The 16,154-nt window shown below is 49.9% G+C and overlaps 2 protein-coding genes across 4 annotated transcripts; one reads left to right on the top strand and one right to left on the bottom strand.

Moving 5' to 3' along the window:
* The first annotated feature begins 54 nt into the window (after positions 1 to 54).
* Positions 55 to 6,332, top strand: LOC121664151. 3 transcript variants are annotated; one of them, XM_042027202.1, is made up of 7 exons: positions 55 to 152; positions 736 to 1,101; positions 3,497 to 3,760; positions 4,108 to 4,158; positions 4,550 to 4,654; positions 5,128 to 5,174; positions 5,472 to 6,332. In XM_042027202.1, exons 2-7 carry the CDS (start codon positions 1,035 to 1,037, stop codon positions 5,658 to 5,660), a joined length of 723 nt encoding a protein of 240 aa, XP_041883136.1. In that variant the 5' UTR covers positions 55 to 152; positions 736 to 1,034; the 3' UTR covers positions 5,661 to 6,332. The 3 variants fall into 3 exon arrangements, with proteins under 3 accessions (XP_041883136.1, XP_041883138.1, XP_041883137.1); XM_042027204.1 differs by lacking the exon at positions 55 to 152 and having other exon boundaries at positions 159 to 1,101; positions 5,128 to 5,165; XM_042027203.1 differs by lacking the exon at positions 55 to 152 and having other exon boundaries at positions 159 to 2,273.
* A 2,688-nt stretch (positions 6,333 to 9,020) lies between these two features.
* On the bottom strand, positions 9,021 to 16,148 carry CIAPIN1 (cytokine induced apoptosis inhibitor 1). Its single transcript, XM_042027201.1, has 9 exons — positions 16,053 to 16,148; positions 13,899 to 14,081; positions 13,452 to 13,604; positions 12,503 to 12,579; positions 12,089 to 12,257; positions 11,806 to 11,879; positions 11,362 to 11,477; positions 10,774 to 10,843; positions 9,021 to 10,247 (listed from the first exon to the last, which is right to left on the bottom strand). Exons 2-9 carry the CDS (start codon positions 14,053 to 14,055, stop codon positions 10,137 to 10,139), a joined length of 927 nt encoding a protein of 308 aa, XP_041883135.1. The 5' UTR covers positions 14,056 to 14,081; positions 16,053 to 16,148; the 3' UTR covers positions 9,021 to 10,136.
* Positions 16,149 to 16,154: the final 6 nt, after the last annotated feature.

Genomic DNA, 16,154 nt, shown 5'->3' with positions numbered 1-16,154 from the left:
GGCGGCGCCCAGGGGGCTTCACGCGCCGCGTGAGGGACGCCCAATCCTACGGCAGGAGATGGGCGGGGAGGCGGGACTTGGTGTGACGGACAGAGACAGCAGCCAATGAGAGATCAGCTCGGGGCCGCGTCATCCCCGCGGTCAGCGCTACGGTGAGGGGCTCCGGGCTCTCGGGCTGTGCCCGTATCGGGGTCTCGGGGCGGCCGCCTCCTGACGATGCTCTGCCCCAGGGAGCCCGGGACATCTCCAGTCTCTGCAGACACATCCTGCTCGGTGTCACCGTACCCTTCCATGCCTAGCTCCGTGTGGGCTCAGGGACCTCAGATCAATGTGCTTGCGAGCCCCGTCAGCCCCACAGGGCTGTGAGGTTCAGGCGGAGAGCAGGATGGCTTTTGGCGACCCTGCAGAGGGCAGAGCACCCAAGGAGGAGCCTCTGTAAAGCCACCACGGGCCGACTGAGGACAGCTCTTCCTCACACTGCTCCTCATCCTCCCCAGCATCACACGGGAGGCTCCTGGCCGGCTCCCAGCAGTTGGGAGAGGAAGACCGTGGTGGCACGTTCTGTATTTTCCTCGTTCACTTCAAGGGAGTGGGGAGCTCCTGAGGAGCTCTGCAGCCATGGACAGCTGTTGCTGTGGACACTGTATAGTGCCTGGTATAGCTGCTCCTGATGGGGCACCCTGCGTGCTATTAACAGCAGCATTGTCATTTCCTGCTCTCCTTTCTCCTTGGCAGAGAACACCATGGAATATTGCTGTGGAGCTGGAAGAGACTCTGATAGGAGAGGAGCTCTGTGGAGTCAGCAGAAGGCAAGACATTAACCTTTAGTTCCCCCAGCACCACAGCTGGGAAGACTGGGAAGGCACTTCCTGCTGGAGAAGGTCTTGGCTTCATCAGTGCCAGGAAACGTGAGAACCAGAATAGAAATCAAAGGGAAGGAAGCGAACAAGTACACATCATTATGCAATTGTGAGATGAGTGGAGATGACTTGAATGCAGAGAGGAAGTGAACATCAGAAAGAGCATGGGAAGAGATGAAGAGGTCCAGAGGGGAGAGCAAGAGGAACACAGAACCTCTCACTTGTCATTCCTGTGGATCTGGTACCCTCTTATCGGCAAATATTATGCTGGTGTTGCTGTTTCCTCATGTGGGTTGGTTTGCAGATGAGACCTCAGCTTCAGCCAGGAGGTTGCACTGGCTGGTGGAGAAGAGCTCCAGTGAACACCCTTTCTTCTAGAGACACGTGTGGCTGGGCTGTGTGTGCCCACCACGGTGTGGAGGGTGGTTACTGTGGATGCTGATAGAAGCTAAAGGGGAGGAAATGGCAGATGGGAGGAGGTTTTGCTCTGAACTCAAAGAGGAAAAGCAGTGGCAGGCAGTGGGGAGCAGCAGAGATTGCACCCGCAGAAGCTGGGGAGACAGAGCGACCTGCACCTGCTGACTGCTGCCCATGTCCCTTTTGTGGCAGGGGTGACACAAGCTGTGTCTGGCCTCGTGGATGTTCCTGTCCTAGTGTCCCTCATGCCTGAGGTGGCAGGGGAATACAGAGGCTGGGCTGGAGCTGGGATCTGGGTACTCGTGGCCAGAGCAGGGGGCAGGGCTCTGCAGGGCCGTGTACATCCCACAACCAGAACACTCAGATCAAGCCCATCCCCATGTCAAACCGCAGGTCCCTGGGGGCTGGCAGGGTGTGTGGGTTCCCACCTGAGCTCAGCGAGCACACCCGATCACCAGGTGGGTGTGGACATCACCCCACCCCCGCTGTGACAGCAGCACTGCTTCCTCCAAGGGGTCCATTCCCCGGTGTAAAACAAAACAGACTGGGGTGGTGTGGGGAGGTGGTGCTGTAGGAAACTGGGGAAGCAGCAGGGAGCTGCTGGACTGGACCCTAGAGTAGTGGGAAATGGCCATCAGCAGCTCCCGCATGCATTACTTGGGTCTCGGGGCCAAGAACGTGTGGTCAGGATGAAACCGGAGGAGGAAACAGAGAAGAGAGGAGATAAGAATTGGGCTGAGGCAAGAGAAGGGGAAGAGAGGGGAAGCCTGTGAACACAGAGGGAACTGCCTGGCCCAGTGGCGAAGGGGCGAGGTCCCAGCAAGGCTTCAGCTCCCCTCGGCTGAGCAGTGACCCCCACGCTGCAGGCAGGGACGGAGGCTCCCGACCGATCCCACCAGGCACCCAGCGTGGTCACCAGTAGGCTGTTGGGAAGCATGGAGCTCTGGCTAACCAACACCTTTCTGCCCCTGCTGCTCCTTACCTGGCTGCCAGTTGGTGAGTCCCCCAGTGCCCTTGCCTCTGCTCTGAGCTCTTCCCTCTTTGCTTATGCCTGCAGAAGGTGTGGGAAGTGCCTGCTGCTGCCTTTTCCTCTCCTCTTGCATCGTTTAGCCCATCTTCTGTGCCAGCGCCTTGCCATGTGCCTTGCAGAGGGGTCCCCCTGGCAACTGTGCACACACAGGCTGTGAGCTTGGGGGGCTTCAAACCAGCTTCGCCTTCAGCAGCAGGGAGAGAAAACAGTCAGGGGGGAAGGAAACAGGAACGCCTATAAGCCTGATTATTGCAGAAGGGGTCAGCTTCACATGGCAGATGTGGATATTCCTTAACCCAAAACCAACTGTTTATAGGGGTTTTTTTCCAGCAGGACATGCTCACCAGATTTCAGCCACAGTTGATGTGTTGGTAGGGTTAGATCTCATCTTGCAGTGTCTGCCCCAGGCAGGCTCGAGCAGCCCTGCCAGGGAGGTGAAGTGGTTTAATGTCACCTGAAACAATGGAAAACAGCAGAATGATATGGAGAAGAAAAATCATCTGGCCCAGCTCATCTTTGCCAGCATGAACAAAGCACATGCAGGAACGTACATACGCAGGATGGAGAGCACAACACATCCAAGAACAGATGTTCTGAACTGAGCAAGGGTGGTAGGGGACAGAAGTCCTCTAACATCCCTTAGAGTGGAAAGAAAGGACTGAAGAGAGGTGAGAGAGGGAGGACTCAGCTGAGAACATGTGAAGATGAATTCAGCTCAGAGATTCAGCAGTGATTCTGAAGTACTCCAGAGTGAGCATTAGGGGGTGGGATGAAGCCAGAGAGGCTGCAGGGATCTGCCTACTATATTTTCTTTGCTTCTCTAGGCCTGACCATTCTCCACTGCCAATCCCTCAGTCCCACCTCATGCTCCATGAAATGGTGGAGCCTGAGGCACTTCCTGCTTGGGTGCCTGTGTCACAGGAGGAGGAGGTGCCTGCCCCCTGATCCTCACGTTTTCAGTCCTTCCTGAGACACAGAAAAGTTTGTGCACTGCACAGTGTCCAGTGGCACTAGTCAACGTGCAACATTCCAGTGTTGAGGAATGCTTAGCAGTCAGATTTGGAAGAGATCATCAGCTGGTGCAGGAAAGGACAGTCATTTCACCTTGTCTTTCATGAGTGACACTTGGGACATGACCCTGAAAGATCATAAATATTTCTGCTATCACTTCTGGTTTTGTTTCTTCCAGGAACAGCCAGTGAGCTGGGAGAGCCAGGCACCACTGTGCAGTGCGAGATTTGTTTGGAGAATCTCACAATGCAGGTGAATAGGTACAAACTTAAATGTCTGGAAGTGAAGAATCAAACCAACATTGTGGTTCCAGGAGAAAACTGTATGAATTTCACCAGCTCAAACATGAGTACAGCCCACACAGGGATCTGTATGTGTAGGGTCTTCATCACAAGACCAAACTCGACAGACACTGGAAACAGCACACAAGCAGCAGTTCTCAGTAAGTGGCCGTGGGTCCGTGTTCATGGGGGAGATGAGTGGGCAGAGAAGGATGCTATATCCAGTGCTTTTCTGGTTCCTCCATGTGTTGTTTCCCCTGAAACCATCCCAAGAACTGGAGGAGCCAACCCAGCAAGGCACCTTTTGGCAGATCCCACCATGGAGCTTCTGGGCCATTGGTTCCTTGAAATAGGACCTGCTGTATACTCCAGCTGCCATGGCTGGAGCTATGGTGGCAGGAGCAGGACAGCCCAGACTGTGGGTTCAAGGCTCCTGCTCCAAAGCAGAGCAGGGTGCAGGGTGTTCTCTGCCCCTGGACAGTCTCTCTCTCATGTTTCTGCCTTTCAGGCTGTGGCTCTGCAGAATCTCAGACCAATGTCACAGAGAAGATCTGGACAGGTACATCCCCACAGTCCCCTGACTGCTAGAGTGGGGGCCAGGAGGAGTCTTCAGGGAAAAAGAGGGAGGAGCAGTAAGGGGAAAAACATCCAGATGTTTTCCCATGAGTGGGTGGGACCAACTGCCAGACTGGGCTAGGTACCAGTGGATCAGAGGCTCTGATGCTGGGAAGGGGCTCTGATGTTCCAACTACCCCCTGGCTGAGTTGGGATGAGTTTGGAGACCGTTCCCCACAGGATTTTGTCAGCACCCTGATGCTGTGGGTGGTTCAGGGTCTGGAAGCCCAAGTCTTGGAAGAATCTAACCCTGCCATGAAGAAGGCAATGGCAGCATGTATCCCTGCATGGGGGGATGGTGGCTCACAAGTGCCTCTGTGATGTTTTGTGTGCAGGACTCAACCTCCTCCTGTGCATCCTCTTTGGCTTTGCAGTCGGGACGCTCCTTTACATGCCAGTAATTGGCTTCCTGCTGTGGCAGTGCAGAAGGAACAGAACGGGTTGGCATTTCTTCCTCAACTGTTGGTCTGGACAGAGCCAGGCTTGGGAGATGTCCATCTTTGACATCCTACTGCTCCTGCTCACTCTGTGTTCCCTTCATAAGTCTGTCCTCCTGAACAAGCTGTCCCAGCATGGTGAGAAGGTTCACCCCTCTCCCTTCCTTCTGGCCAGTTGCTGGTGGGAGTCTGGTTATGACACAACCTGTTGTGTGATTGAAACAGGTCTTGCATATCCAGAAGTGTTCATCTCAGGGCTCTCATCCAGCCCCTTCAAGGGCTTTTAAGTCCTTTCCAATCCCTCCAGCCCTTTGGCTATCTTCAGAACCACAGAGCCACAGTGCCGCATCCTCTCCTGCAACAAAAGCAGGACCAATGCAGATGTTGGCTTTATTCTTTCATTATTTTCTTAATTTAAAATAATGATCATTGTCATTGTTTTGACTACTGTGTTTAAACTAGGTTTCCTTTTTCAGGAGAGCTCATGAGTGGGGAAGTGGTGAAGGGGAATCAGGTCAGTATGGTAAGCCAGGGACAGCTTTGCACCTATTGCTTCCTCCTCCCTGTCAAAAAAAGCATTGGCTGTTGAATACCCACTTAAAGGATTTCACAGTAAAATCAGCTTTGCTTTCTGAAAACATGGTTCTAAACACTTATTAATTCCTATTAAATAAGGGCTTATGAGTGTTTGAGTAGGTGGCATTTCTGAGCAAGCTGGGTAATGCTTGGGCAGCACAAAGAGTTGTGCCAGTGGAAAAATATTAGCAGGGAAGACACAGAAAGAAAAGCCAAGGCTCTACTCATTGCTCTCTCCCTGCAGGTGGCTCCAGTGACAGGGACCGCAGACCTGACCTATGCCAACCTGAATTTTAGAAACAAGGGGACAGGATCTGCTTCCTCCAACGTCATTTACACTGAGATCAAGCCATCACAACAGAAGCAGAGTGGTGGGGATGGCAGTGCTGCCAGCACAGAGGTGGATGTCTCCCCCAAGGAAGAGGGTGAATGAGGGAGGGTGAGCAGCTTGTTGTCCACCTGTTGGGGTCATCCTCCTCAAAAACTAGGTGTTAGCTCATACAGCAGTGCAATCTCGGTGACCAAAGCCACCTATTACCCCAAGTGGCTGCACAACCCTGCTTTATGTTCCCCTGGAAGAAGCCATGTCTCACGGTGAGGACAGGGCTCTTGAGCCCATTTTCCCCTTGCCTTCTGCAGTTCCAAGCACTGCCAAGCCTCAGCAACTCTTTTCAGTGTCTCCTGTCACTGACAGAGGCTCCTCTAGCTACTTGTTCCGTGTTTCAGGAATGACACTGTGCACTGTGTGGCCAACATGGTGTTCAGGAAGAGCTTGGTCCTGGATGTGCTGGGTCGCATGGCCATGAGAAATCCTGGAGGAATTTTCTGGATTTTCTCTGGTGCAGGCACCTGCTGTGATGTGTGTTGACCTTGCTCTGTTTCACTCACTTGAAACACAAGGGGCAAGGATGGAAAAGCATTTCTTGTTTCACAGAGGTGCTGCTGCAGTGATGCACATGGATCTACTTTGTACTGGGAGTGGTTAGGTGTTTTTGCTGGTTTGGTGGTGAATACCCTTCTCGTGGGTAGAGCACTCTCTTTTGTGCCCTCTTTTATTGATACTGTTGTGTTTATTGTGAGTTTTTCAGTAAAAATGTGATTCCCACTTGTAGTCTCTGCTGGTATTTCCTCTGCTGTTGGAAGAGGATGGGGGAAGAGGGGCAGCTTGAGTGGAGTTAATTTTCCTGCTGGGTTTGAAACCACCGCATAGCTCTGATGATTTAGTGTTACAGCCACAACAGATGCTCAGGTTCAGAGATGACCCCAAAAAGGTAGTCCAGATCTTCTGGATTATTCTCAGAGCATATGATCCAACTTGGGCAGATGTCCAACCATTATTTGAAGTGGTGTTTGCCCTACACAAGTGTATAAAATCCAGGAGTGTAATCAAAGAAGGGGAAGAAGCAGCTGGGGGAAAACCATGGCCAATGGCTGACACAGAATGGGATCATAGTATGGAAGCAGTGAGGAACACCTTGAGATGGTGTGGAGATGGACTTTGAGAATCCTAGGAGTGAGTAGAATGAAAACAGATCAGAGTAAAGTGGGGGACTGTCAGTAAGGGTTGACAGAGCACCCACTGGATTTCTAAGTTCAATTAGCTAAACAAATGAGAATGTATGGAGGGGCTAACCTTGAAAATTGATCATTGAGTTAGAATGATTCAATGTGGGGATTGTAGACAGGAAGAATAAGGAGGACCCTCCCACTGGGTTATAAGTTTGAGTGGACCCTCCTGCTTTTCAAACCTCTTCTGGCACCACAGTGCAGCTCAGTCCAGTCTTATTCTCAGACTTGGACAATGCTTTATGCTTAATGAATTATCCATACAAAGTTTATTATAATTTGGAGTAACTACATGGGTTAGTAGTGTTCCATAGTATATGTTCAGCAAGCTATCAGTGACTTAATGAGGATCTGTCATAGGTGAGGGATCTCTCCACCTTGGATAAAGAAGGGTTCTCTTCATCTCAGGTAAGGTATTTCTAATTTTGAGAGGGCTCCCAGCCCAAGAGGAGGGTCACTGGTGTGCAGTCCAGCTGCAGTTCAGGGACAGTTCTAATTGGCCTTTTCCTGATAACGATATTGATAGAGTGAAGTAGTTGCCTGCTGGTCAATAGGACAGACAAGATAGATTTTGGTTTAGTACTAATATCCTGTAAGGTGAGAAGTGAAGTGTATCTGTCATGGGCCAGGTTCTCACACTCACCCCATCAGCTCCTCTGCCAGGCATGACATCATCAGCACCTGCATGACCAAGTTCCATTCAATGCCCCATCAATATTCCTGCCACCAGTGACATAAACACCTGCACCAGCTTGGCAGTGCTGGGGTAACTTGGACTCAAACATCTTTTTTTCTGACCTAAAAGGATCCCATGATACTCTATAGCCAGGCTAGGTGGTCCTTCAGCTGGACCAGCACAACCCTTCTCATGTGTCTATAGCATGAAATTACTTATGTTGTTATTTTAAGGAGGAAAGGGTTTTAAAAACCTTCAACTAAGAGGGACAGACTGCTCATGAATTCAAGAAGAGATGATCCAGACACCTGAGACTTGTACTAACAGTGTTGGTAGCCAGTTATTATTTGCTGAGGGAAGGGGGCAAGTTTCAGAGGAGGCAAATACAGCTGCAGAGTTCTTCAGAATCCCACTGGTCAAAATAGAAGGCCATGAGGAAAACCACAAAGGATATGAGCAGAATGACATGCTCACTAAATTGCAAAGAGACAAAAATGGAAAGCTGAGGTAAAATCAATTTAAGATTAACAAGGGCTGCCAAAGGCTCTGCATTTGCTTAACTGCCTTAAAAAGAAGTGGAGGGGAAAATGTGGCTCATTGCTTCACCAGGGAAGAGTTATTGATCAATGAAATGGAGGAAGCTGGGACATTCATAGTGCTGCATTTGCATCCTCCTTTGTGCCCAAGGTTAATGGGGAATCAGATCTGGGATAGCTTTTTTAACAGGGAACCAGGCAAGAAGATATGAAATAGCCTTGGAGCAGCAACATGAGTAAGCAAGAGGGGGGAAAGGCAGCCAGGGCTGCTGGAGGAAGTAGCTGAGGTAACCTCTCCCATGCAAGCAGGAAGGGTGGGGGCAGCATCTTTGCTCATTGGCTATTTTTAAAAAGGTGAAGCAGCTACTACAGCCAGAGCTGAGCCTCCAAATTTCACTTCTCAAAAAGATGCTATCACAAGCAGCTAAGCAAACGTGTGAAGATAAAGCAGTAACGCAGTAATGCTCTCCTTGCCCCAAACACCTCCATATGGAGAGGGCCCCTTGTCCTTGTGTGCACCCAGGGCAGGTGGGTGAAACATCCCTGATGGGTTTTCCTGCCAGGAGCATGGAATGTGTCCTTGCTGCCCCTCAAGCTCTGCTGGCCATACAAAGGAAGGCTGACTCATGCAGAGAAACAAAAGTAAAACTGCTGCTTCTCCCAGTTTGGGCAAGAGGAAAGTGGAGTTCAGGGTAAGGGATGCCTTTTGTCAGGGACATCATAGAGATCTGATTTTCTCCTACCAGTGAGGCTGAGAAAAGGCAATAAAACTCTCAAAGGCCATAAGTGTGCAGAGGCTTTTGCCCACTTCCTTACATCATGAGCTAGGAGCAGCAAGTTGGTTGGACAGGTGGTTTACCACACAACTGCTGTCTCCTTGGCAGCGGTTCTTGCTGATGACAGACGCAAGGACTGGGGAAGAGTGAAAGATAGGTGATGCAACCTAATATTTGAACAGTTTGAGAAATCCCTGAGAGGCCAAGAAGAAGGAGAAACACACTTAGAATACCACTCATACCAGCCTTAAAACAAAGGCTTTATTATTGGTCACTTTTATTTCAAGAACAGAGCAGCCTTTCATCCCAGCACCCTCCATGAGTTTAGTAACTCAGGTAGCACACAATAAGCAGTCACATCCTGTAGCGCAAGAGCCCCAAACAAAACAATCCCCACTGAGACACTGGATGTGGGCTTTCCTCCTCCCCCTCCCTGGGTGAGAAGCAAGCCCGGCACAAAATGTGAACAGCACCCTCATCCCACACCTGCAGGATGCTTCACTAGCAGTAACTACACAAATAAATAGTATCTCACAGAGAGGGAGCAGATGGCGACCAAAGATCATCTAGAGATTAAGTTATTGCTATGTTCTTAAGTATTTGACACTGCAGGTAACTCACTTGGGTGACCACCAAGAGAGGTGACAGTCTCAGATTGCCCTTGTGTTATCAGTTTAGTTTCATCAGCTCCCTGCCTTAAAGGCAGGAGTTCTTGGTGGGACTGAAACTTTGTCATTTTGCTGGAAACAGCTGGGGGTAGGGGACTCCCAAAACACCTGGAAATTGATTATGCCTGCCAGCCTTTCCTAAGAAGATCATGCACACTGCTAAGAGTACATACTGCTAAGTGTACATACTGCTCAAGCTCCTGACTTGCCACAGGAGCTGCTGAGCCATCTCCACATGATAAGGGGCTGCAGGTTCAAATTTCAAAGAGAGCAGGAGCCCACTCGTGCCAGGGGCTGAGCCAGAGCTGCTGATTCACCAGGGAAAATCAGGACTAATTAGAGCTGTAGGACACGGGCATGGGAAATGCCACAGGCACACAAGGACAACCTGACACGTGACTGTACTTCCCTCTGCTGGTGGGACACGCTGTGACAGCCAGCGTCCAGGATCAAGTCAGGTCAGCCAAAACAAGGTGTAACATGAAGTCTAATACATGACTTGTCACCAGAGGATCAGGTAGCCCAAGGCTGATGGCAAGCGGTGAGCTCACAGCAGTGTCAGTGCCCGCAGTGTCCCTCCACACATGGAGTATTAGCTGGAGAGCATGAGTTTGAGAGGATGAGGACTGCAGGAAGAACCTCAGAGTGACGGAAAAGCAGCAGAGTCCTTGGCAGGACATGTCTTTGTTAGGCATCGTGCAGCTGGTTCTCTTGCAGGAGAATCTTCTCTCCAGGCTTGAAGGCAGGCATCCCCAGGTAAGGGCAGCTGGCACAGCGGAATGCATCCCCCAGGTAGCACTGGCAAGGGAAAGAGAAGCACTGTCTGTTATCAGGTGCCACTTTCAGGTTTCTTCCCGTGACATGGTTTCTCCAGCTCAAGAGATGTCTCATGCTCCTCAGCATGTAAGAGCACAGAAACTGCTTCCCTTCTACCCCCTTCTCAACACATCTGGTTAGTGCGGATGGCAGAGCTGTGCAGGCATTGGGCTCACACAGAAATGTCTCCACCCCACCCGGTGTGCCCAGGCTGGGGGAGTCCCCTGAGCTCCCCAAAGGCAGCCCTCCTTGAGCAGATCCCTGGTTAGCTTCTGAGCAGGGGGAAAAGGCTCACTGCTCACTCTGACTCCCCTAGGAAGACAGAAAAGACAGCATGTGCTGGTACAGAGCCCGTGAGCACAGGGCAAAGGCTGGAGCTCTGCAGAAGCTGCAGAGGCAGTGTGTGGAAGCAGTGATCCAGCTCAGACAGCAGTTACTAGGGAATGCAATTCTTACACAGAGATCATATACTGCAAACCACAGTACAGAGACAAAAATTACTAATTACATTTCCACAGGCAGATTTGGGCTGTGAGCTCTTCTTCTCCTGTTCCAGTTCTTCAGCCAGGCCACATGTGCTGGAGAAAAACAAAGAAGTCACCTGCATCTTCCTGCTTAAAGGTCATGAGTCATCAACACTTGTGCCAGCCCTACTCACGTGCAACAGCCCTCACAGCTGACTCTGGGACTCACGCTCCTCACTTTGTTCTTCAGCACCATGGTTTGTATAGCAAGTGTTGAAACACTCCTCAAGTTAAAACTGAGTGGGAAATGACACTACAGCACTCGCTACTTGTGCTGTTTCTCCTTGGAATGTGAGAAACCAGGGTTTTAGGCAAGCTGCACAAGCTATGCAGCCACCTCCAGGATGGCTGTTGATAATACACACCATTGTGATAATTTGTAGCAGTCACAGGCCAATTCTCATTGTATTTGTGTTTACATTCCAATAACTAAGATAAGAAAGGACATGAACCAAGAGAATAAGGCTCTGAAGAACAGCAAATTGCCTACAATCGTTTTTAAATCCCTCCAACTCTTAAGAGTTTAATGCTCCAGTTGAAAGGTTCACCGATACCTCAATTCCAGCACTGACCAGTTCTTGCAGGCTTTCTTTTTGCCCGTTTCTTTGCAGGATGGAGCTCTGAGGGATGATGGATCTGGCTTTTTCAAATCTTCTGAATCCAACAGCTCATCAGAGTCCAAAAGATCCTGAAAACACACCATGGGAAACAAAATGCAGGAAATGGACTTTTCAGTAGGGAATGACACTGCTAAGTTACGTTCGAAGACATGGTGCTATCTGTACACAGGCATTAAAGTGCTGCAGCTGTGCCCTCTTATCCCTGCCTCCTCTCTGCCCTCACCACACCACTGAGCTCTCCAGACCCCATGAAGGAGATGAGCTATTTTGTCTTAGGGAGATTTTTCTACCTCTGAAGTTGTAAAGCTTCCTAACAGGCATGACTGAAAGTATTTAGAATAGGAAAGAATGGGGAGAGAGAAAGAATAGCAAAGCCTCACAAAAAAAACCACTTACCATCTCTTCATCATTCATATCATTGGCAGACAGTGTCCACAGCTTGGCAGCAGCTGGGTCCACAGAGGGTTTTCCTGGAGTCAAAACAAAGGAAGAAACAGCAGTTATTGCAGCTTTTACCCCATCTACTCCCAACAAATAAAGAGTTCAAGCAATTTTGGAAAGCCCGACTTCATAGGTTTTTACTGTAGCGCTCCCTGCTTGGGAACTGTCTCCCTGTTCCAAGTGATGCCTGTCACTGAGAGCCAGGAAATCCAGATATTCAGCATGCTCCACTCCTTACCTGAAGGACCAGGTGTCTTGGCAAAGGACAGTTTGAGCTGACTTGAGGATCCCACTTCGAAATTGGGCTTCCTGCCTTCTATCTGAACAATGAGAAGGTCATTGCCTTGGTAACCCAGATGTTCTCCGACAGACTGGACCTCCTCTGGGCTCAGCGCTTCCTTTTGCAGCTGCAAAGTAAGATTTTAAGTTAACCTCATGCAGAACCCCTTCTTTTAGCACCAAGCCCAGCATTCCAGTGAACAGATAGTCAGTACTTTCAACCCTGAAGAAAAACACCACGCTGACAATAACTAAAGTTTGTGCCAGGCAGTGGCCATTTACAGCAAACCAGGGTAGCTAAAAACTTCATCTCCCAGCAAATCCCCAAGCAACTGCCCGAAGGCATTTCTGGAAATGGTGAACACATGCCTACCTCCTTCACTTCCACCAACCCAGAGAGAGTCAGAGTTGTGAGGAGCTTGGCTGCTGTCTTGATTTTGCCATTGCTTCCTGCAAGACACAAAAGCAGAGAGTAGGAGGAGGCAAGAACAAGAATACAGCTCACTGAGAAACCTGGAAGAGCAAGAACTTTAGAGGGAAGTTCTTGAGCCAAACCTCTGCACTAAAATTGGGCCCTTTCTGCTTGACAGCAGGAACAAAGCAGAAAAAGCAGCAGCAGCTTGTTCATTAAAATAACAGTGTGGGGTCACAAACCCATTCTAGCTCCAAGTATGTTCTATATATGCCAAAACTTTTCTCAACCCAATCAATATCCATTGAAATAAGATAAAAAACCCAGCCTCAAACCCCAAACAAACTCACTCCCAAACATTTTTACTTATTAAAGAAAACTACTCATAAAGTTTTCAAAACATGGACTCCTAAATGAACACATTACATTAAGAAATCATCTTGTGTTCACCTTCTCATGGCTCCTCTAGCTGTACCATGGCAGGTGCTCTGGCTTTTCTCTTAAACCCCAGTCCAACCACTTTTAACCTTTTCTGGATAACTATTTCTCAACTGGCTTCTGGGGCACTCTCTTCAGCACCTGTTACCTGTTTTTAAAACCACTTTGGAAGCTCCTCAGAAACACAACATCTACAACTACTTAACATTGCACCCTGAGGAGAAAACAGTGATCACTGAAGCTTTTCAGTGTAGTTTAGGAACAAGCCTATCCAGCATTTTTGATAGAAGCAGAGTGACTGCAAACATCTCTGATGGATACCAGCTTAAGCACAGGATAAAAACCTCGTGATTTGGGTTAGTGTATCAGGAGAATGAAAATCTCTGAACATCAATTGGGGTTCCTGTCCTTTCTATTTCAGCCTAATCCTCACGAGAAATGCTATGTTGCCATGGAAGCAAGATTCTCTCACCAGATTCTGTAACCACTGGTTCTTTCAGGAGGACACGGCCCCCTGGCTTAAGTATCCGAGCTACTTCTGCCAGGAGCTCCACACTGTGCTGTGCTGTACTGCCTGGTACCATGCCCGAGAGGATTACATCAAAACTGGACTCCCTGTGAGCCGCTGAGAAGAAAGAGGAAGATGGTACAATTTTACACATGTACACATACAGCTTAATACACCAGTTCCACCTCCCTCAGCCCTCATGCTTGTGTGCAACAGTAACAACTGACTAAAGACACCAAGCATAGAAGCGCGGCCAGGGTGCATCACTTCCCCTGCTGGACTGCCCAGGGTAAGAGCCAGCAGCAGGTGATGTTCTGAGCGCTGACTCCCAAAGCAGGAAGGTGTTGGCTCACACAGCAGCAGAACCCTTACCCTGTTAAGGAAACAGTGAAAAATTAAGCTCATTCTTACACTGAGGCAGCTGGTTAACGTTTTCCACAGAGACACGATTATCAGCTCCCACCAGCGCCTGGACTTTATCCACCAAATCCTTGAGGCCTTCGACCGGCGAGGAGCTGTCCCAGACGATGGCCACACGCTGGCCTGGAGTGACTCCATACTCCCCCATTTCAGCAGCAGCAAACCTGGCAGTGGCTGGGAGAGGAACAGGGCGGGAGAGGGAGAGGAAGGATAAGTGCTGAGCACAGCACAAACCTCTGTGCACTGTGACGTAATCGGTTGAGGTGTTTTAATAAATGGGGATAATTTTCTGGAGGCAGGCAGCACAAAGTTCCCACAAGCTGTGCCTTAGCAGGACATGAAGAAAGAGCTACACTTCAGGCCATAACTCAGTTTCTCTCCCGTTCAGGCACTAGTTTTGCTGGAAGACTGCATGCTGTGCTTTAAAGAAACCAAAAAACAACAAAAAACTCACCTGCTTTCCTTAAAAATCTGAATAAGACAGCATTTCTGAATTTCCTGAGCAGTGACAGCTATTTGAATATAAACACTGCCTTGTCTCTCCTACTCCAAACACAACCTAGCAGAGTTTGCTTATGCAGTACAACAGAAGAAAAAAGTAACTTTCAGCATTCCAGCATTCCAGATTGAGGCTCTTCCCACCGTTATGATTGGTTGCACAGGGTGAGCAAATTACAGGGAGGGAGGAGCAGAACAGAACCTTCAGTGACAGTTTTGAGAAAGCTGTCTCCACTGATACTTTATATGAGATTGTATTCTTTGTATGGCAATAGTATCCCATCATCACCAGTTCTCACAGCAGCACCAGCTACTGAACCAGATGACCTCTCCTCTTTCCTCTATCCAACATAAACCTATTTTCTTCATAATTTAACACAACCACAGAGAACAGAGAGCACTGGTGACCAGAACAGTTGCCCAGCATGTCTTCAATTAGCTGCACACCACACACCTACTTCAGGAGAGACAGCTGTAAGCAAGGTCTTTACCAGGAATCACTACATCACACATCCTGGGAAATGCCTTATTGCCACAACGCTGTCACTGAAGCACAGCTCGTGGATATGCTGTAGCAAATTTAACTGCAGTCAGGTGGGGAGTGGATTTTGACCTACAGTTCCTCTGGCTCTGGGTGCTGTGGACTCCCCCTCTCTCCTGGAAACTGCAAACAAATTCAGAATGGGGCACTCTGTGCCTTTTCTCAGCTACTCAGGTAGGAATTCACACTAAAACAACCAAAATGCCAACCAGGTGGGGAATGTACACCTCGAATGTACACCGCAGGTTGTAACATCTCACAGCTGGTTTTGCATGGGTGACACAAGCTAAGCAGCTACAGCAGACAGTAACACTCATGAACACACATATTAATCCCATTAAAAAGTCACCTTTCCCAAGAAGAAAGCTGAAAATATCAAGAGATACTTAAGCTGTTAGGCTAAGGTGGGAAAGATAAACCCGAAGTGACACCTTCCTCTCTGAACAGCAGGCTGTGACCTTTCAAGATCAGTCAGAGCCCAACCTGCACCAACAGCACCACCACCTTCAGTGCCCTGAGATGCGGGGAGGAGGCCGAGGATGCCGGGTGGGTGGTGTGAGGAGGGGCCCTTATCTCCGTGTCGCACACATTTAACAGTCCCTGAGGAACAGGGAAAGGAAAGGGACTAAACAATACCGCAGGTTCCGCTTCAGCGGGATCAGAAACCTGCTGTGTTGGAACGGGATGATCGTGACGGGCCCTTCCAGCCCAAACCATTCCAGGGTTCTGCAGCACGTCAGGGCTGTAAACTGCAGCCTCCTGACACAGCACAGCCAGCTTCCAGCGGCCGGGAATGCTCCGGCTTCCAGCGGCCGGGAATGCTCCGGCTTCCAGCGGCCGGGACGCGGCGCAAGGCTGCGGGCCCTACAGCAGGTGCGCATTTTAAGCACATGGAGAACAGGCGAAATTAAACCTCTCGGTCGCCGAGCAGGGACGGTTTGGAGGGAGCAAGGACAGGACACGTAGGGGAATTTCGTGAAGGAATTAAACACACACACACAGTCCGTCCCCCGCCCCCCCACACCGCTTCAGGCGAGGTCTGAGAAAAGATTTTTAAGGGGAAAAAAGGGGGACCGCCGTCCCCGTCCGCCGCGCTCCCCGCTCACCTCCCTCGCTCGGCCCGCTCGGCTCCGCTCGCCCGTCCCGGTCTGACGCCGTCACCGTGACGTCATCGCGCTCTGCCCGCTTCCAAGATGGCGGCGGCGGGC

This window comes from Corvus kubaryi, unplaced genomic scaffold, assembly GCF_017639235.1.
Source record: "Corvus kubaryi isolate FWS band 111438036 unplaced genomic scaffold, C.kubaryi_AGA036_p1.0 37300, whole genome shotgun sequence".
Classification (NCBI taxonomy): domain Eukaryota; kingdom Metazoa; phylum Chordata; class Aves; order Passeriformes; family Corvidae; genus Corvus; species Corvus kubaryi.
The sequence above is the reverse complement of the archived record's forward strand: the minus strand, read 5'-3'. Positions and strand labels throughout refer to the sequence as shown.

Bases quoted from the DNA above. Each gene is read 5' to 3' on its own strand.
- CIAPIN1 (XM_042027201.1), bottom strand. From the start codon at position 14,055: ATGGGGGAGTATGGAGTCACTCCAGGCCAGCGTGTGGCCATCGTCTGG. The intron at 12,580-13,451 runs GTGAGAGAATCT...TGTGTCTTGCAG, and splicing joins ACCAGTGGTTACAGAATCTG to GAAGCAATGGCAAAATCAAG. The intron at 10,248-10,773 runs GTAATTAGTAAT...TTCCCTTGCCAG, and splicing joins CCAAATCTGCCTGTGGAAAT to TGCTACCTGGGGGATGCATT.
- LOC121664151 (XM_042027202.1), top strand. From the start codon at position 1,035: ATGAAGAGGTCCAGAGGGGAGAGCAAGAGGAACACAGAACCTCTCACT. The intron at 4,159-4,549 runs GTACATCCCCAC...TTTTGTGTGCAG, and splicing joins CACAGAGAAGATCTGGACAG to GACTCAACCTCCTCCTGTGC. The intron at 5,175-5,471 runs GTAAGCCAGGGA...CTCTCCCTGCAG, and splicing joins AGGGGAATCAGGTCAGTATG to GTGGCTCCAGTGACAGGGAC.